The 22,392-nt window shown below is 38.4% G+C and overlaps 2 protein-coding genes across 2 annotated transcripts; one reads left to right on the top strand and one right to left on the bottom strand.

The window, feature by feature from the left end:
- The first annotated feature begins 4,770 nt into the window (after window positions 1-4,770).
- LOC146723709 (uncharacterized) lies at window positions 4,771-5,262 on the top strand. The gene is made up of 2 exons (XM_085481318.1): window positions 4,771-4,923; window positions 5,053-5,262. The coding sequence occupies exons 1-2, from the start codon at window positions 4,771-4,773 to the stop codon at window positions 5,260-5,262; spliced, it is 363 nt and encodes a 120-aa protein (XP_085337444.1).
- Window positions 5,263-5,444: 182 nt separating this feature from the next.
- LOC146723708 (uncharacterized) lies at window positions 5,445-5,933 on the bottom strand. The gene has a single exon (XM_085481319.1). The coding sequence runs from the start codon at window positions 5,931-5,933 to the stop codon at window positions 5,445-5,447; it is 489 nt and encodes a 162-aa protein (XP_085337445.1).
- Window positions 5,934-22,392: the final 16,459 nt, after the last annotated feature.

Below are 22,392 nucleotides of genomic sequence, written 5' to 3'. Positions count from 1 at the left end.
AAAGAGAGTGAAAGAGGACAAAAGAGGGTGAAAGAGGACGAAAGAGGGTGACAGGGAATGAAAGAGAGTGAGAGGGAATGAAAGAGAGTGAAAGAGGGTGAGAGAGAATGAAAGAGGGTGAGGAGAGGACGAAAGAGGGTGAGAGAGAATGAAAGAGGGTAAAAGAGGACGAAAGAGGGTGAAAGTGAACGAAAGAGGGTGAAAGAGGGTGAGAGAGGACGAAAGAGGGTGAAGTAGGACGAAAGAGGGTGAAGAGGACAAAAGAGGGTGAGAGGACGAAAGAGGGTGAAAGAGGACGAAAGAGGGTACAAAGAGGACGAAAGGGGGTGAGAGGGAATGAAAGAGGGTGAAAGAGGGTGAGAGAGAATGAAAGAGGGTGAGAGAGAGGACGAAAGAGGGTGTGAATGAAGAGGCGAAAGATGGTGAAAAAAGACAAAAAAGGGTGAAAGAGGGCGAAAGAGGACGAAAGAGGATTTGAAAGAGGGCGAAAGAGGGTGAAAGAGGACGAAAGAGGGTGAAAGAGGACGAAAGGGGGTGAGAGGGGAATGAAAGAGGGTGTGAAAGAGGGTGAGAGAGAATGAAAGAGAGTGAAAGAGGACGAAAGAGGGTGAGAGAGGGCGAAAGAGGGTGAAAGAGGGTGAGAGAGGACGAAAGAGGGTAAAAGAGGGTGAGAAAGAATGAAAGAGGGTGAGAGAGGACGAAAGAGAGTGAAAGAGGACAAAAGAGGGTGAAAGAGGACGAAAGAGGGTGACAGGGAATGAAAGAGAGTGAGAGGGAATGAAGAGAGTGAAAGAGGGTGAGAGAGAATGAAAGAGGGTGAGGAGAGGACGAAAGAGGGTGAGAGAGAATGAAAGAGGGTAAAAGAGGACGAAAGAGGGTGTGAAAGTGAACGAAAAGAGGGTGAAAGAGGGTGAGAGAGGAGGACCGAAAGAGGGTGAAGTAGGACGAAAGAGGGTGAAAGAGGACAAAAGAGGGTGAGAGGACGAAAGAGGGTGAAAGAGGACGAAAGAGGGTAAAAGAGGACGAAAGGGGGTGAGAGGGAATGAAAGAGGGTGAAAGAGGGTGAGAGAGAATGAAAGAGGGTGAGAGAGGACGAAAGAGGGTGAAAGAGGCGTTAGATGGTGAAAAAAGACAAAAAAGGGTGAAAGAGGGCGAAAGAGGACGAAAGAGGATGAAAGAGGGCGAAAGAGGGTGAAAGAGGACGAAAGAGGGTGAAAGAGGACGAAAGGGGGTGAGAGGGAATGAAAGAGGGTGAAAAGAGGGTGAGAGAGAATGAAAGAGAGTGAAAGAGGACGAAAGAGGGTGAGAGAGGGCGAAAGAGGGTGAAAGAGGGTGAGAGAGGACGAAAGAGGGTGAAAGAGGGTGAGAGAGGACGAAAGAGGGTGAGAGAGGACGAAAGAGGGTGAAAGAGGCGAAAGAGGGGTGGGAGTGGGGGTGGGGGTGGGGATGGGGGTGGGGTAAGTGTGGAGGGTGGGGGCGGGATGTGGGAGGGAAAGGGGTGGGTGGAAGTTGAGGGAGGTGTGAGTGAAAGGTGAGAAAAGATTTATACGCGGACAGAGAAGAAGAAGAAGAAGAAGAAGAAGAAGAAGAAGAAGAAGAAGAAGAAGAAGAAGAAGAAGACGACGACGTTACTTCATTTTTCATGAAAAACGTCACTTTTTGACCGCTTGTATCTCCAGAACGGCTTGACCGATTTTATTTTTTCTTGGCTCAAATTACTCGTGGCGATGCCGCCTTTCAGGTTATATTACGTGCAATTCAAAATTTTTTATATTTTAGTAGTTCTACACCCCCAAAAAATGGACTTTGATGGTGCAGGATAAGGAGACTTGTAGTGTATTTTAAGGTCTTTTAGGGTTTGAACATGGCCGGAGACACTACCGCGTCTCCTGATAAAAGAATACTTTTCAATGGGACGCCACTCGAACGTCGACTGCTTCTATCTCTGCCAAACATCCGCAAGAATACCGAAACATCTTATACACGACAACGCGAACCTGCTAATCTTGTTTAAACAGAATGGTACCAACTTGAAACACGTATACAACGATCACGTGAATACTGACATGTCATACGAAAATTTCAGTAAATTATGTCATACTTGTTGGCAACAAAAGTATGGATTTCTAGTGATAGACAAGGATAGCTCGCTTACGAATGGGCAATATAGAAAAGAATTTAACGTGTTTGCGATACCACAAAGCAATTAGTCGTTGCCCGTATTCTGTTGAGAAGAGTTAAAACGCTCACTCTAGAGAAGTGCTTACTCTGCTGACATGGCTAATAATATTCGCGAACGTGAAAAGATAGCAAAGGAGATTGCGAAATCGAGCGAATCGATCCGCAAAAAACATCGTACTTTAAAAACCGGTCAGATCAATGACGATATCGCAGTCAAGACTCACTTTAAATCTATTATTGAACCGCTACAAAAGATTGCCGACAACGCGACGAACGTTTTGGTGAAAAACGAGCCTAACACTGACGACGGCGGTGTGAAGATCGAGACGCAGTATGAGGGGGAGACATCGAAAAAGAGAAAACATAAAACTATCAAGCGATATAAAGAGGAGGAGGAGGAAGAGAAGGAAGAGGAGGAGGAGGAGACGGAAGAGGAGGAGATACCGAAGAAGAGAAAAGGATTAAATGCACATCGAAATACTCTGTAAGATATTTCGAAGCCATTGGACGCTTTACTGCCGATAACCTTTACACCAAAAAACGCACAACCTGTGATACCCAAAACACTCGTAGACGAAAATGTTTTTGACACCACGCGTAACCTGTCCGAAATACCCCTTCGAAACTGGTTAAGATCGCCGGAAGGTCGACAAATGATGCGAAAGAATTTGGGGCCATTAAGGCAAGAGTACATGGACGCTCTCCTCGGTGCTGATGAAAAGAAAGAGATTGATCATGTATACGGAGTCTATTTCGGCGAGAATAAAATGCGCATCGGAAACAAGCAATTTGCGATTGACAAAAATGACAATATAATCATAGGCGACACGCGGTACATTGGAACGCCTGGATTGTACGAGTTGATCTTCAAAAAAAGACTTGATTACCAGGAGGATGATTTACAAAATACAAGCACATATTATTGGCGACAAACGCGCATAAACGCAATTTTGATGCGCAAGATCGTGTGAAAAGTAGCAAGGGGGATAAGTACAAATATATAATCGCACCGTTGACACGAATTGAATCGGACTACCCAAAATCTGGCAGAGGAATGCCTCGCGCTATGACGCTAACCGACAATAAGGTTGATTACGTGCATTAGGATGACCCCAACGAGCTAGTGAAACGCCTACGATTGCTCGACGCTTCGCGCCAAGCCGGCAACAACGTGCATGACAACGAGATCCTGTCGATCATCGAGGAACTTCGGGAAGCGGGCATTATTATAAATTAAACAGAGTCTCAACAAACTAATCAGTCCATCTGCGTCACTCGCATCAAAATGCCTATCAATAAATTTGGATTATTCGAACCAAGAAATGATGGAACCGGTACAAGCGGTCCTTGGAATAGATTAGTGAAAAGTTACGTGCATGAAAACGCTCTATGTCGCGTCGTTACGGACTATGACGCAAGATCGCGCAAGATTCGCCGTGTAGCGCAACCTGAGGCTAACACCGATGCCGCCAACAAACTGTATGTGGAATCCTGTATTAAAAGATTGATGACCCAACAGAAAGAGTCAGATGAGAAGCTGACTGCGTTAGAGAAGGATGTATGAGCGTTGGAGACTGTGATAAAAGAGCTTCTGCGTGCGACAAACACTATCTCAGAAACAAACATCTAATAAACGGTTGGCTCAGAAACGTCTATCACACAAACGGCTAGAAGGAATAGTTGTAAACAGTTGTTAAACAGCTACGAAGGATTATCAGCGTACTACTAATCTACAATGAGCAGCGACGGTAGTTATACGACCGCTGATAACGGCAGTCAAAAGTCGAGCAGTGAAAAATCTAGCAGTGAACGGCGTATCGGCTGCTGCGAACGAGGCTACACACAACTCACTAAGGGTTGCGAACGAGGCTACGAACAAGTACTTAAAGGCTGCGAACGGGCCAGGGTGGGCTTCGAACGGGTCAGAAACGATGTGGGACGAGGCTACGATCGAGTCAAGAACGATTTTCGAAACTGTCAAGGACGTGAGTGAACGGCTAGCCTAACCTAAAAAAACGAGGCAAGAACGCGAAAGAACGAGAACCTAACCCGAAAGAACGAGAATCTAACCTGAAAGAACGAGAATTTAACTCGAAAGAACGTGGCAAAAACGCGAAAAAACCAAAATGAATAGTGAAAAGAACAACAAGCAGTATAGTTTGGAGAGACGGCAGATGGTAAACGAGTTGCATGCTCCAGCAAGAACAAATTTCCCTCGAAGACATGTCATAGTGCGGGGATACGATGATCTGTGGCAAGCCGACATTGTCGAGATGCGTCCGTACTTCCGTTTCAACAGAGCTTACCACTACATACTCACCGTCATCGATGTGTTGAACAAGTGTGCGTGGGCTGTACTACTCAAGAATAAAGGAGGAAATGAGACAACTGACGCAATCGCCAGAGATAATTTGAGATAGCAAGAGATGCCCGAAAAACATGCAAACCGATAACGGAAAAAAATTTTACAACGCCGATGTGCAACGGCTTCTAAGAAAACATGACATTAATCATTATTCTACATATTCGGTATTGAAGGCGTCGGTCGTCGAGCGATTTAATCGCACGCTAAAGAACGATATGTGAAAGATGTTTACGCTGAATGGCACTTACAAGTTGATTGACATGCTGCCGCGTCTCGTATCGGATTACAACGCACGCAAGCATCGAACGATTGGTATGCGACCTGCCGATGTTACTCCCGCGATCGCTGAAAGACTTTTGGCTACCGTGTACAATCATGTAAAAATCGCGGGTCCGGCAAAGTTCAAAGTAGGTGACCAGGTACGCATTAGCAAGTACAAACAACTTTTCGAGAAGGGATACACGCCAAATTGGACAACCGAGGTGTTTAAAATTGTAAAAGTGCAGCGTACTTATCCTGTGAGCTATCTACTCGAGGATTATCGCAAGAAATCTATCGCTGGAGCGTTTTACGAGCACGAGCTGCATCGTGCAAATTATCCGAACGTGTATCTCGTGGAAAAAGTACTGCGCAAGAGAGGTGACGAGGTTTACGTGAAATGGTTGAGATTTGACAATTCACACAATTCTTGGATACATAAGAACAATATGATTTAATTCATACAGATTGTATTTATTAATTAATCAAAAATAAAAAAAGAAAAAATATACAATGTGTACAACATATATAAAAATAAATATATGAAGAATTTGAAATATACTAAATTTTTCTTTTTAATACATTCTTTCCTTACAATATTTATAAAAAATATGAAATACATATATTAAATATAGTTTATTTACAACGGTATTCGGTAATGTCCCCATGGTAAAGTGTCGGTCGAATCAGGTACGACATACCGCTTGTCATCGTAGGGACTTAAAGCAATTTTTGTCTCGCGGATGGTATACACTTTATGCAATTTCGATCTTATGCAAGATTGTTGTCGTATCATTTCAATCTCGTCATTAAGGCAGCGTGTATAATCGTCGAATGTTATACTACGCGCTACGACGTTACTTTTGACACCTTTTGCTTTTTTAGTGTCTTTTTTACCATCGACCCGCAAAGCATACATTTTTGCTCTAAGGCCGACGAATTCGGTCATTATCGCGCCGTTGTTTTCATCTTTAATCAGACCTGGCACTTTTTTATTCTCAAGCGGTATACCGTACGCATTGTCCACAGCGTAATCGCTTGTATCAAATCGAGTGATATCACGCTTCAAATTTTTATAGACGTTTTCACATTCAATGTGGTATATTAAACTGTCTGTGTCGGTGTACATTACCCGGCATTTGTCACGATAGAGCGGTTTGTATTCATGATAAAATTCATAAAGACATACTTTCGATATGTCGAGTATGCACATGCCGACATAGATTGGTTTATATAGTTTTACCTCGAGTTTTCGTAATTCTATGGCAACCAACTTTTCCGAAAATATGCTTGTACTATGAAAATTGGGTTTCGCGATCATTGTCTTTGCGCCGTATCGTCCGTCCCATTTTGTTAATAATTTTACATCCACATGATTACGTACATTTTCCATCGTTTTGCCAAATACCGCATTATTCATTAATTTATATAAATTTTTTTCAAAATTATTTTTTGCTTGTGTTCTAAACTCTGTATTAAGTTTGATATAATTTTTAAGCCATGCTGATTGAGTAAATTGTAGTATGCGGTATATTTTTGTAACGCGAAGCCCGTGACGCGTGCACTGCTGCAAATTGCAGTAGTGTATCACGTAACGCTTTTTATCGTAAAGCGTTGCGAGGAGCTTATACTCCCGTTTGCCGGGCGGCTTGTCGCATGTCGGACAAAACGGTAGATTAATGTGTGCATCATAAAGATGTTGCGGATACTCTAAATTTACTTCGAGGATATAACCTGTAGGTGAATCGAGTGCGATAGATGAGATGTCGAAATTCGATACATCGTCGACCCATCGAAAATTGGCATACGGCAATGGTTGACACATTGCCCATCCGTACAAATTATTTACATCTAAGTACATGAGGTAGGATGACGGTTTCGATGGGTCGTACGATTGCATGTACTTGTTATTAGCATGTGCGTATCGACCTGAGCATTGACTAAGACCGCCGCGTATACACCGTTCGATAAACATAACCATGTCAATGTCTATTAATAATTCGAATTTTATATTTGTATATTTTAACATGGCGTCACAGGTATATCCCGGAAGACTATAGTAATACGTAGGGTCAAGCCTATAACTATTTATGCAACTGTCGCGAAAATTTTTAAATATGTCTGCCAATAACAAGACATCAATTTTTAAATATAAATCACTATATTCGCCTAGCGTTCGAAGGGAGAATCGGTTCCATACGTTCTTGGCATGTGTATAATCACTCTTGGATACTTTTTCACCGGTTAAAGAACTGCAAAATGATTCGCGCGGTGGTAAACATGCATCTTGCAATTTGTCGATACAGTCTATATATTCATATGGAAAGACGCCTTTCCGTGTCAAAAGATCGAATTTTTCACTAGGTAAATTTTGAAACTGTGATTGTAAAATTTTGAATTTGTCTTTATTCAGAAAAATGCCAATTTGTCAAGACTAGCACTGAGAAATTTATATGAGTCTATGAAACGTAATTTAATATGATTTTTTGAATTGTTGTCTTGCGTCAATTTAACAGTTTTCGAGAATGAAATGTATTTTTTTTTTCGTTATCGGAAGTAATTCGATTCCCCCTTCGAACGCTGTGGCTATGTCCTCGATAATGAAATGCGCGTCGTAACCGGACAGATTATGAAAAACTATCGGAATACAAAAAGATTCTTTATAATTTAAATTGCAATTTGAGTGTGCGGGACCTCTGTACCGTCCGGTGAGATGGCAATGATCGCAAACGCGTGCATCGTCTTGCTCAAACGGTTTTTCGCATATGTGACAATGCGTTGCGCTGCGAAGTTTTGCCCACTCGTCAGATGTTAAATATACCATGGGGACGTTTGTACTTAAAATATTTTTTACACGTATTGCTCAATTTTTTAGTTCTTCGGCAAACCACGTCACGCAATCGACACTACGGCGGGAATGATATATAGATAACGAATTGTCGTACGAGCAATATATGTACATAGTAAGCAAGGCTAAATACTTGATGGTGTTGATATGTTTTTTCTTTTTCCATTTTTTTCAAAACGCATTTCAAATCGGCGTACACCACGAACAGAAGCCGCTCCTTTCTGTTGTAGTTGTTGAAGCTGAGCCACTTGTCTTTATCGCTCGGTAATCGGATAGCGCAGTTATTTAATTTTCCACAGTTTACAGTATGCGTCTGCAACTTAGCTTCCGAATTGAAATAGTGTAAACATCTGTAAAAATAAAAAATTATAATTTTAATTAAAAATTATTTTTTAAATTTTAGTTTAATAAATATATACGTACCGATCACAGATATATCTTCTACATTTCTTTTTACTCAGTTGCGCACTGACAAGTCGAGATAAATTCTTTATACAAGCGAAATGTCCAACGCTGTTTTCGTCTTGCACGTACAACAAATTGACGTGTCTGTCTTTTTTTTCTCTGAAAGACGTAACGGGACAATGTTGTTCTCGATGCTGTACACATTCACGGAGATGTCGTTTGCAAGTTCAAACTTTTTAATTTGATTTATAATCACTAGAAACTCAATGTTCTGGAGATTCAGCACTGTTGTGTAATGTGGATAAGAGGATTCTCGACCCGTGTTTCTTTCAGCAGGGTAAAGAGCGGCCACCACTGACCATGCGAAACACGCATTGTCCGCTGATTGCACATTAACCACCGCTCTTTTTGTCACAATTTCTCGCGGTAATTTGATACGACATCCCGCGCGCATTGGATTGTACTTATTTATATTTACAGTTAAGTCGATTATTCGCGACAATGCCCAACCGCTATCGCGTTCCTGAAACTCTTCTAGCGATGCTAGCGTGGGCTCGATAACGCGGCGCTCGTATCACTCGCGTAAATCAGACGTGCGAAAGAATTCAAAGTTTCTCGTATTGACGCTTTTATTGGCACGGTTATCACCAGATACGAACTCACCATTAAATATAGTGTTCATCTTTACACTGATGTGTCTCTGCAACATATTTTGCACGTTCTCAATTACAATGTCTTTAGCATTTTCTAAAAATTGTCGCGGTTTGATGTAGTCTGTATTAATTACCGCACCGGTCAGTATACGACTCTCGAACGCCGTATCAATTTCGCGCCAAACGAGTTTTTGCACGTTATTGTTGTCGTCGATATTGCCACCGCCACTCTATTCACCACCAATATACATATATTGTCTCTGCAAGCGTATATTTACACCCTCGAGTCGCACTATTGTAGCCACCATAAATTGTCTATGTCCGATTGAGAGTTGCGGACGCTTGACACGGTTGCATTCTTCAAGTTGTGCGATAAATTCGTCGCACTGTTGCAACCATTCTAAACATTTGCCCAAGGTGGCGACTTGGCGGGACTGCTTCAATAAATTGCGCTCAATATGCTCCGCGTTTTCCATGTTTTTTTCTTTTTAATCACTATTATGCCACTGACGCAAGAAAGTAATCACTAAACACTATTATGCCACTGACACAAGAAAGTAATCACTAAACTTTTGCACTACTGCATCTATGCATTCTCAAAATCGTACTATGGCTTGACGCGCTCTCATCCTCCTTATATATTTTCACCTAATTCTGTATCCTTTTTTTTTAGCATTTGGTGTATCCCAAAAAATAGTTTCGCGTTGCCGTTTTATGTGTGGAGGAGTAAGGCAGCCAAACGTTGGCGCCGATGTGTTGTAAAAAAAAAAAGGAAGATATTTCTCTTCCGTTTATGGGAGATTTTTCTCGAGGATACAAAGCTGCCGAACGTCAGCGCTTTTACATTTGCACCGCCTATAAATAACATTTTGACAATTTGTCGCAACGTTGGCGCTAAAATCTCAATTCTCTTTCGTATGTCAGAACAATAAAATGCCCCAAAAAAAAGGGTTTTATGAATTTTGGAGTGCACTTTTTTAAATTCGGTCAGTCATAAACCCCTGCCCAGCGTGACATCATCCCCCGCGCCCTCAAGATATTCCCTCGCCCCGCATCCCGCGAACGTTGGCACCAATGTGTTGCAATTAAAAAAAATAAGGAAGTTGTTCCTCTCCCGTTTATGGGAGATTTTCCGCGAGGATACAAAGCTGCCGAACGTCAGCGCTATTACACTCGTACCGCCTATAAATAACATTTTGACAGTTCGTCGCAACGTTGGCGCTAAAATCTCAATTCTCTTCCGTATGTCGAAACAATAAAATGTCCCAAAGAAAAAAAGGGTTTTATGAATTTTGGAGTGCCCCTTTTTTAAATTCGGGCAGTCATAAACCCCTGCCCAGCGTGACGTCATAAACCCCTGTCCAGCGTGACGTCATCCCCCCCACTCTCAAGATATCCCCTCGCCCCGCACCCCGCTCAGGGGCCCTGAGTTAGAACCCGCCTTGTATCACTACTTCCGTCCTCTCACTCTCTCTCTCTTTCGGCTTCTCCGGTTGAGACACGTACCTTATGCAAAATTGCTCGCCAAAAACGCAAAAATCGCTTAAACAAAAATTATAAATAAAAGTAATTCGCGGAACGGATGCGCGGGGCGCATCCTCCTACGCGGATAAAAACGCAAAAATTATTTTTCGGGTGCTCTCTCTCTCTCTCAAAGGTTGGCGAGAGAGCAAAAGTTCCCAAATTTCCCGCCTTCCCGGCCGGGCCTTCGGCCCTTGTGACGGACAAAAAAAATGTCACGTCACAATATATATATCCTAAAAAAATCATAAAAATGAAAAGGTCAGACCATGTTCAAAAGAAGGTACTCAAAAATTTAAACGATCTAATAATAAATTATCACGAAAAGTAACTGATATGTTATTCAAGGTGCCAGTTCAAAGTGAACATACGTAAAGTGTATATTATCTAAATTTAGTAATAATATATTATCATGAAAAGTAACTGTGATATTTTATTCAAGGTGCAAGTTCACATTGAATATACGTACATATAAGTAAAACTGATTACAATTTGATTCTAGAAAATAAGTGCGATATGTTATTCTTAGTGCACAAAATATAATAGTCGTTTATAGAGATTTGATTTGAAATTCATACTAGCCCGTACAATGAAAAATAATTGCTCGTAATTCCAGAGTACCAATTTGTTAATGACTCAAAAAAATAACATGGCGGCCTGCTCTCAAAAAACTATGATGTTTCTCGATGTCCATTTAGAAATAATGTCGAAGCTCTTACAGAATAATTACTACAACATTTGAAATACGAAAAGTATTACATTAGAAGAAGATTAGATTAAAATAAGGATTCAACGTATTTTTAAAAGCTCTACACACACAACGAAGTGAATATACAAAACTATATACAAATACCTTTTTCTTCTGTGTTTCTGAAGAAAATTGTAAGTCAAATGAAACCTTGCACTTTGAGAACCATGTCACTTACTTTTCAGAGTCAAATTGATAAATTTTTTTTGTATATTTTAATGATATTTATTTCTCACTTGTATCTTGAATAATTAATATGTAATTTTTTATTGTATATTACGACAAATAATCAATAAACTTTTTAAGCGTATAGCTTTATTGTAGTTGACCTGAGAACTGTACATTTATAAATTTTACTTAATATACACCCGTTTCAAGCAACAAGGCAAAGTTTTCTGATCAATAACTTACTCCCTGAAAATACGGTATAACACAAATCGGAAGTTGATACGAAAATTCGAAATTTTACTAAAGAAAGATTGGAGGTTTTTAATTTATACAATTTTCACAACTCTTATTTCAATTATTTATTCTACCCATCGAAAGTTTTTTGAGAGCAGGCCGCCATGTTATTTTTCTGAGTCATTAACAAATTGGTACTCTGGAATTACGAGCAATTATTTTTCATTGTACGGGCTAGTATGAATTTCAAATCAAATCTCTATAAACGACTATTATATTTTGTGCACTAAGAATAACATATCGCACTTATTTTCTAGAATCAAATTGTAATCAGTTTTACTAATATGTATGTATATTCAATGTGAACTTGCACCTTGAATAAAATATCACAGTTACTTTTCATGGTAATATATTATTACTAAATTTAGATAATATACACTTTACGTATGTTCACTTTGAACTGGCACCTTGAATAACATATCAGTTACTTTTCGTGATAATTTATTATTAGATCGTTTAAATTTTTGAGTACCTTCTTTTGAACATGGCCTGACCTTTTTATTTTTATGATTTTTTTAAGATATCACTTACTTTTTAAAGTACAGATATGTAGAGCAGCTTTCTAGTAATTCAAGTATCACAAATATATGTATTTTCGATTCTTATCACATAACTTTGTATAAGTAACAATTTATGCAATACAGTTCAAAATAATTGAAATATATGGTATATATGTACATATATAAAATATATAATTATATTATAGTATACATATAATATTTTATTTAATCATATATGTAAATGTTTGTATAATTGTAATAACTTTTAACGATACATTGCACATTTATTTCAATTGCAACAGAATGAATTTATATTCTTGTATGAATATTGAAAATAAAGAATGGGCCCCTCCATCGCCCATTCTCGTGAGAACGCAACCATATATTTTTCTTCGTCTCTCCGATTTTAACACGACATACATATTTCTGTCTGATAATTTTTTTCTTGATGATACTTTTTGAAATGTCATGAAGCCTAGGTCAAATTAGAAACTTATTGCACTCGTTTTAATGCAGCGCTTACAGCAGCTTTTATAAAGCGCCAGAGCAGCCGATATTTTATTTTGGCGCTTACGGCAACTTTTATACAGCGCTAGAACAGTTGATGTTTTAATGTAGCGTTTACGGCAGCCTTTTTACAGCGCCATTATTTAATCTGTTCTAAGAACAATATGTATGCCCCTTGTGCTCCTTTGGGCCATTTTTTCTTGAACACTTCCATATCATTAGAGTAATACCATTCCGATTTTGTGTCAGCTCTCAACATACACGTGTAGTGACCACGATTCATTTCTTTACCTTCGTGAAATATAACGCTTATTAACTTGTACTTTTTTTTATTAATCGTGATATTACTCGTCGGCACGGCGGTCATTCGATTGTTGATAATTTTTTCAGAAGCACCGTTTATAAATGTATATAAATTGAGCTGTATTACTACGACGGATAAAGTTGATTCAATTACGGTTTTCTTTTTCAACACGGTGCCCTTACATTCGTTACAATTGCCGTTTATCGTTTCCCATTTAGAAAATTCTACATTAATCAAACTTTGTAGAGTGACACCTTTTTTCCTTTTTAATGTCGAATGTATAGGTAATATTAACAAACTACTGCTTTCCAGCTTAGTTACATTGTAATTACATTTGACATTCGAGCAACATGTTACGTGCTTTAATTCGAGTTTCAATACATCATTGATGTCGGAATACGTCGACATTAGAGCCGTAAAAAATTCCGAAACATCTTGTTGTGTTCGTTCTTCGAAGCGTTTTCCGACAGATCTTCTAACCGCTTGAATGTTGCAATATTTACGTTCACCATACGCGCAGATAGCATCAATCAATGCATTCGATGCTTTATTTTTCAGTATTTGTTGCCTAATATGTACGCAATGAAACGCACATTGTAATATTACATTAGCGTAACACAAAACAGCATCGTTATTGCAAAGGCCATATATTTTCCACGTAACTATACTTTCTGGTTCCTCATAATCATAATTCTGCATATCATCAATGATATTAGGGATATCCCATTGACGATCGTACATTTTCACAACCTTTTTCTCGGACGGATTGATTTGTGGCAGTTCAGATTTGAATATAGATCTCAGTCGATTATATTCTACAATGGCTCTCGAGTTTGCTTTAACTGATGCTGGATTGAAATTTATCAAAGGTAGGCCTTCCAATTTACTTACTCGTGACAAACCTACATAGGCTTGACCATCACTGAATACAGTCGTTCCTAAATCCATCATTGCATTGTTACATGTAATTCCTTCGATTATAAATAATTCGACATTCTTTAATTTGTCTCTCAAAATTTTCAAGACCATGTCTGACAATTGCGTATATTTTGGTGTAGATTCATGACTAACCGGTAGTTGAAACATTCTATTGATTGTCAAGCCATCGATATTGAATGCTGCGATACACGTGGGAGCAGATATGGCAGTCGTTTTTTTCAAATTTATTCTGATCCAATGTTTAATCGTTTCAATTAGAAAACTTTTCCCTGTACCACCCTCGCCACTTACGTACAGTCGCAGAATCTGATTCTTATCTTGTAAAACTTGGCATACTCCATCAAAGACTCTTTTCTGGTCTTCGTTCAATTGTGACATCATTTGCGATAAATCAATCGGGTCGTCAATCTTACCAAAATCTTCCAGATCTTTCAGTCGCGTCGTCAGCTTCTATCGGATTACAATCCAGTTCATCGTCATCGGATTTGTCTCTGTCTGCTGTTTTCAGATCATTTTCGCGCTTCTCGATTAATTCAGCAACGTTCTCAAAAGCTTTCTGTATTTCTTCGAGCCTTTCGTGATATTTCATTGCCTTCGTTAAAACAGACTCTGAATTCTTAAAGGCATCCGTGTAAGTCTCGAATGTACCTTTGAGTTCACTCAAATCTCTCCATGGTTTGAACAGAAGCAGCGAGTAAAAGTATTTTTCGGACTCAGTTTTTATATTAAATCGATAATGGTTAATTAAATAACCCTTTTTTCGTTTTTTTAAAAATAAACTCGATGCCAGTTTGTAACACTTGACTTCGTCATTATTTGACATCTGTTTCGTAATTTCCCAGAATCTGGCAAAATCGTACAAATTCAATGATTCTAATTCCTGAGGTCTATTTGGATAGTAATCATTGATGAGTGACGAACAGTAAATATTCGTAGAATTTTCATCGAGAGCTTAAATTTCATTAAATGTTTTAACTTTTCTATTTCTCACCTCATTAACATCTATCCATTTGACCATGGTATCATTATCCGTACCGTACAAGGGATTCCCTAATAGTGTATCCGCAGCTTCTAAAGCACCGCATTCTCTGTTATTTAATGAACGCATTGCAAAATTCCACAGTTTCGATGGACTTATTCGAATCTATCACTTCAAAGTCTGTATTGCATTTTTCCGACTTTGTCGTGTATTTTGTTAAATATGAGTTTAAAAACTCTGATTTTTCTCTAATAAATTGTATGTCCATATTTCCCTCCCAGGCTAATTTGATAGACGGATTATAATCATTTATAAACCTTCCCGACTCCTTCCGAGGAAGATCGTACAATCTGCTCTTACTGCGTAAATTTTTTCTACCGACTATCGAAGTGATAACGTCTCTTAAAACGAAATTCTCAGTAACTGGCCGAGGAAAATTGAACCGACACTTTCTGTATATATTAGTTTCCGTTTTTTTCGTACGCATGCAATACGAGTTATGTTTATGATTCTGATCACTTATTACCGTATCGTACAACGTTGGCGAAACATTTTTATCTGGAATTTCACACGTTACGTATTTTTGAATAAACGTAGCAACTTCTTCATCCGGCGATTTTCCTAATACTGGAGCATCTTTTATCCAAATCATACAATGCATGTGCTGGATACTTCTACGTTGATATTCCAGTCGCCAGAAGTAATGAATAACCTTTCCTATTGGATTATCGGACAAACAAATAAAATCAATCATGGCTTTGAATTTTATGCACATGAATCTAGAAGTACTTACAGGATCGTATGCGATTAGTTCGCTGATGCCTAACTTCTCTTTATCGGGATTCATATCTCGTAAATATTCACCCAAATCGGACCATTTCCATTCACTAGGACTCAAAGTCAAAAACCACGTCGCTGGACCGTAATGCAAAGTCATGCATTTTACATTATTGGACGGTTGTCGCCAAAATTGATCCGTATTTCTCAATTTTGCGAAAATACTCATTAAATTCGATTCTAATTGGTAACCTTTCAATTCGTTCAAGTATCTACCAGCAGTGTATCTCTCTCGTGAGTTAGTAACCATCATCGTATAATAGATACCACCTTTCAACTGTCGGTAGTTAGCATCATTGAAAAGGAAGAACAGATACTGCAGATTCAACCTGAATCTACTATGTTTCGACATCAATCGTGTTCTAATAAATAAATATTCCGGCAATGCAAAGTTTCTATCTTCTCGTTGCCCATTGACACCATCAGGATATAAATCAGGGAAACACATGACATCCAGATATTTATAACGATTATCCATTGGAAAATATTCAATTTTCACTATTTGATAAAGCTTCAATGCAGATTCGTTATCGATTCTTTTCGCGTGTATTGGGTATATTGTATACTGATCGTTAATATCCGAATGTTCAGTGATTTGTGTGAGAAAAGCCGTACGTTTTAAAACGGTTTGATCATCATTATTTTTGTTTTGTTGTACATTGTACAAATTCAATGCTGGTAATTTCTCAACCACCTCATTTATTTCGTCATTGTCGCTTTCCTCATCGACAATCTTATATTCTGTTTCCTGCAACTTATCCTTTAATAGATCATCAGATGACGCTGGAAGACAAATTTTTGAGTAATGAGGATTATTTTCTTTCAACCATTGTAAAGCCTTATACATTTTATTAATATTTACCAAATTTTCCCAAACCACTTTAGATTTCTTGGGTATACCTCGAACGAGAATGTGCAACTAGTGATTCAAATTTATAGGATCTTCCGGAGGACATATGTTTGCCAATAATAATTTCGTTTTAATCCGGCAGCGCGTTGGGAAATATCATTGAGAGATAAGAGAAGAAATTACACAGTTAATTGATCAATTTCACTTATTTTACTCCATTGTAATACATTTCGACATTTACTTCACTAACAATCAGTGAGGACTCTAAACACGAGTATATCTTGCCGAGGCACAAAGCAGAGTGAGAAATCAAAAACAAGCTTCGGAATGTATCGATACTCGATGGAGAGGGTTTTTCGAATCAGCAGCACTCGATCGGTGCTGTCCTCACAAGCCTGAAGCTAGAGTTCTTAATTTCGGCGCTCAATCACGAACAACATACTTTATCCAATGTTTCTTGTAAAGGCAGAGGCAAATGAAATGTTCTACCTTTTCCTAAACAGAGTTTGATTATATAAGTTTCTTGATTAAAAATGTGCTATATTTAAATCATTTAATTATTTTTTTCGTTCAAGTACAATTAACAGCAAAAACTGCATATACGTAGGTATGTATTTGACTCTACTGCCATTACTTGAAACAAATACATTATTTGATATTAACAAATTGGAACTCTGGAATTACGAGTAATTATTTTTCATTGTACAGACTAGGTTTAAATTTTTGAGGACCTTCTTTTGAACATGGCTTGACCTTTTCATTTTTATGATTTTTTGGAGATAGGGTGAGAGAGGATCAATGAGGGTAAGAGAAGACGAGATAGGCGAAAGAGGGTGAAAGAGAACGAAAGAGGGTGAGAAAGGACGTACGAGGGTGAAAGAGGTGAGAGAGGGTGAGAGAGGACGAAAGAGTGTGAAAGAGGTCAAAAGAGGATGAGAGAGGGCGAAAGAGGGTGAGAAAGAATGAAAGAGGGTGAGAGAGGACGAAAGAGAGTGAAAGAAGGTGAAAGAGGACGAAAGAGGGTGAAAGAGGGTGAGAAAGAATGAAAGAGGGTGAGAGAGAACGAAAGAGAGTGAAAGAGGACGAAAGAGGGTGAAAGAGGACGAAAGAGGGTGAGAGGGAATGAAAGAGGGTGAAAGAAGACGAAACAGGGTGAAAGAGGGTGAGAGAGAATGAAAGAGGGTGAGGAGAGGACGAAAGAGGGTGAGAGAGAATGAAAGAGGGTGAAAGAGGACGAAAGAGGGTAAAAGAGGACGAAAGAAGGTGAAAGAGGACGAAAGAGGGTGAGAGGGAATGAAAGAGGGTGAAAGAGGACAAAAGAGGGTGAAAGAGGGTGAAAGAGGGTGAGAGAGGACGAAAGAGGGTGAGGTAGGACGAAAGAGGGTGAAAGAGGACAAAAGAGGGTGAGAGGACGAAAGAGGGTGAAAGAGGACGAAAGAGGATGAAAGAGGACGAAAGGGGGTGAGAGTGAATGAAAGAGGGTGAAAGAGGGTGAGAGAGAATGAAAGAGGGTGAAAGAGGACGAAAGAGGGTGAAAGAGGCGAAAGATGGTGAAAGAAGACAAAAGAGGGTGAAAGAGGGCGAAAGAGGACGAAAGAAGATGAAAGAGGGCGAAAGAGAGTGAAAGAGGACGAAAGAGGGTGAAAAAGGGTGAGAGAGGACGAAAGAGGGTAAGAGAGGACGAAAGAGGGTGAAAAAGGCAAAAGAGGGGTGGGGATGGGGGGGGAGTGGGAGTAGGGGGGCGGGATGTGGGAGGGAAAGCTGTGGGTGGAAGTTGAGGGAGGTGTGAGTGAAAGGTGAGAAGAGATTTATATATATATGTATATAATCCTGATGACGTCAGCGGACAGAGAAGAAGACGACGTTACTTCATTTTTCATGAAAAACGTCACTTTTTGACCACTTGTATCTCCAGAACGGCTTGACCGATTTTATTTTTTCTTGGCTCAAATTACTCGTGGCGATGCCGCCTTTTAGGTTATATTACGTGCAATTCAAAATTTTTTATATTTTAGTAGTTCTACACCCCCAAAAAATGGACTTTGATGGTGCAGGATAAGGAGACTTGTAGTGTCTTTTAAGGTCTTTTAGGGTTTGAACATGGCCGGAGACACTACCGCGTCTCCTAATATAAATATAAAATGTATTTTTTTTATGATATAAAAAATATATATATATATAATAAATTGATTTTTAATATTTTATTAATTTAAGAGTTTAACAAGGCTCTGCAATATAAATATAAATTTAAAGTGCAAGACAGGCAATAAGAGCCAATCGCGGAAGACAATGCGTTATCTCAACGAAACAATTTTTTCGTTAGAATTAAATATCTGTGCACAAGGCACCAAATTTTTTTACTTGGTCACGGCCAAGATTTTAAAATATAAAATAATCTTATGTTTGAGATTTAATTTCAATAACCCTTTAACCCCCCTACGGAAATAAATAAATAAATGCAAGAGAAAAATGTAGATCCGAAATTCCCGATTAAGCGACTTTCGGATCTATATTTTTCTCTTTCTCAAAGTCGCTGAATCGGGAATTTTGGATCTATATTTTTCTCTTGCATTTATTTATTTATTTCCGTAAGGGGGTTAAAGGGTTGTTGAAATTAAATCTTAAATATGAGATTATTTCATATTTTAGAATCTTGGCCGTGACCAAATAAAAAAATTTGGTGCCTTGTGCACAGATATTCAATTCTAACGAAAAAATTTAGTTTCGTTGGAATAACGCACTGTCTTCCGCGATTGGCTCTTATTGCCTGTCTTACACTTTAAATTTATATTTTTATTAATTTGTAATTACACATACACACAAATAGATTCTTATTATCATTAAAAATGGTCTTTATTTTTGTTCTTTATTTATATATGCATACATATACAAAAAATAAAAATAATATAATAGCCAGTTTTTGCTGACATTATCTCTCAATATTTGTATCCGTATACTCACGTATTAGTGTTTATATCTACATGGACGTTACTACATATGCGATGTAAAAGAGACAAAGATGAAATAATGCTGTTTCCTTGTCAAGCAGTCAGTATGTTATCACGGAAATTTCCCCAGCTCTTTATGAATCTAGTGAGAATTTTATCGTCCAGATATTGCATAAAATAAGTGACATAACCTTATGGATTTTTTAAATATATTCTTTATATAATAAAGCAGTCCTCCAAAGAGCCGGATTTTACATTTTCGCTCTTAAGAATTTATAATAAATTAAATAAAGACTCGCGGCTAACCCAACCTTACCCGTTCCTTGCTGCCCATTTCCCCAAGTTTATTAAATATTTTTATTTTTACTTTTTTCCATAAAATAGCTCTTTAGAGAACTACATATGAGCTTACAGATTAAAAATATCCTAAATTTAATAAGATTCATGAAGTATTTTGGCTAATATCTGGAAATTAAGAATTTGTAATTCCCGGCTGGCCGACAGGAGTCTCCACCAAGCCTCCTGCTAACTCTTAAAATTAAATACATATTTTTATTACCGATTTCAATTAAATTTTCAATTATAAAAAATGCATGGTTATTCTCATTGGGTATCATTAAAACGGCATTTTTTTGTGGTGTTCAACCCTTGAAAGAAATGGAATTCGATATACGTACAATTTCCGGTGATTCGGCAGGTATTTGAGACGCACAAAAATGTAAATCAGGAATGTTTTTCAATTCTATGTTTGTTGAAGATCCATTTTCATAAAGTTTGATTCTAATACTTTCATTTTTCTTTATTCGATAACTTAGTCGCAATTAAGTTTTAATGTCTAAAGTTTTGCAAATATTGGTTCGGTTTAAAGATAAATTTAATGTTATTTTTAATTCACGGTTTTTACTTTCACATCTAAATGTTGCTATTTTAGATATTGGTCCCTCGAATTTGTAGCTTTGATAGCGACAAGCAAAGCAGTTAAAATAATGGCATCTTTTTTATCTACAAAGATATAATAAAAACATTATATATTGATAAATGGTTTGTACATATGCAGATACATAAAAATACACATTTGTGCAACCGGCGCGCAAAAAGTCGCCCTTTACACACATGATGGGATTTTAGAAAGGGCTCCCTTTCCACGCACTGGTCACACAAAATATCGTAGCCAACATGTGCGGGTCATAAATCGGCCGATCATGCGGATTGCCACACTCGGCTTCGCCTCGTGCGCCAAACTTCCGCACTCTTGGCCGATTTACGATCCCCCGCACTTGTTAGCTAATATACTATAATCTACTTACAGTCTTGAAGATTAGGCAGAACATCAACCAAAGCGTTAATCTCATCATCGACTATTAATTTTTATAAAATAAATGGTTCAAAAAACAGTCTTAATGTCGGCCAACTATTGACAAATTCATTTACTTTTCCAAGAAACTTTTTTTTAAAGTTCTTATAAATCTTAGAAAAAGATAAAAATTGCTTAAAGTTTACATATATAATAAAATTTTTGAGGGAAAATTTCCTTACTTTTAATATTTTTAGCTATAACTTAAAGAAATTTACTAATTATGAGGCATGTTCGTCTGAAAGACATGGCAAATCTCGGAATTGTGAAAATCCTTTAGTTTGATTTTTATTTAGAAAATCATGCCTGAACAAGAAAGAATGATCCCAAACAAACTCTATTTCTTCCCAAGGTTCTGATAACCCATCTAATCTTTTTACACTTGATTCAACATTAGTGACTAAAAAATATTGACTGTATGAATCAAAATTGTATGCAACATAAACAAGACAGTAATAATACTAGGGGGGTTCTGGACCAGGGGCAATGAGGGGGGGTAAGGGGCAGGGGAGAATCGGGGGTGAGGGGAGTGACGTCACGCGGGAGAGGGGGTCTTATCAGCAGATAAGCTTATCTTATCAGCTCAGGTTACCTGATAAGGGGATCATGTTACCTGATATGTTTATAAACAAGATAAACGGATATCTATTACAAGATAAGATAAACATTCCAGCGATATCTATTACAAGATAAGATAAACATTCCAGCGATATCTAAGTTTTCGTAGAAAATCCAAGATAAGCTTGTAAGATATTTATTACAAGATAAGATAAGGTAAAAAATTCTGGTTAATCAAGTTCTGCGAAGGGCTGCCGCCGATTCTTTGGTGAGCGCCGACAATTAGATATTTATTACAGCGATATCTATTACCCATGATAAAGTAAAAATTCTGCGAATGGCTGCCGCAGAATCCAAGCTTGAGCGCCGACATTCAGATATCTACCATATTACTTGTACTAAGGGGGTTGCGTTTCTTCATCTAAATTTTCTTTGAAGATAAGATAAGGTAAAAATTCTGCGAATTATTAAGAACAAAAGGGCTGCCGCAAAATCCAGGCTTGAGCGCCGACGATCAAGGGGTTAATACGTATATTTCTAAGAAATATCAGCAGCGAAAGTATGGGGGGCAAACGCGTTGCGACCTTGCGACATGTCTTCGCAGGTTGTGACGTGTCTATGTATTTCTAAGAATTATCAGCTGGTAGATATCGCAAATATTTCTTGCAAATTAACAATCGTTGAAGAACAAAGGGTTGATCGGGATATATAATGAAAACCAATGCAGCTGCCGGGCCATAATACCACTGGCGAGCGCACGCTCTCTTCATTCGGGAGTGCATGATGTTTGTCATGCTATCAAGTGCTTCCAATATTCTCAGTTTAAGTGCCGAACAGTTGCAATATATTCCGAAGATTGTTTTACTGCAAAAGTGTATTTCGTAGAGCATTTGTGGGACAAGCTTCCGGAGCACATCAAGGCGGATCCGGAGGTTCAGACATGTCGTCGCTGCCTCGAACATTACAATCGACCGTGAATGCGAACGCATATTGACGGTCCAGCACCGATGATCAGGGATTGCAGCGAATGTCAGCGAAAATAGGCTGAGGTTACAAGTGTAATACAGTATGAAAAAGTGACAGACAATAAAAATGGAGAACGCAGTAAAAAATCATTCGGGGTGTTATGAGAATGTCGAGAAATAGTATAGGCATCTCGAGGAATGCGATCATGG

Source organism: Nylanderia fulva, unplaced genomic scaffold (assembly GCF_048542155.1).
Source record: "Nylanderia fulva isolate GAGA-0341 unplaced genomic scaffold, ASM4854215v1 Scaffold173, whole genome shotgun sequence".
Lineage (NCBI taxonomy): Eukaryota > Metazoa > Arthropoda > Insecta > Hymenoptera > Formicidae > Nylanderia > Nylanderia fulva.
This window is presented reverse-complemented; position numbering and strand designations above follow the sequence as displayed.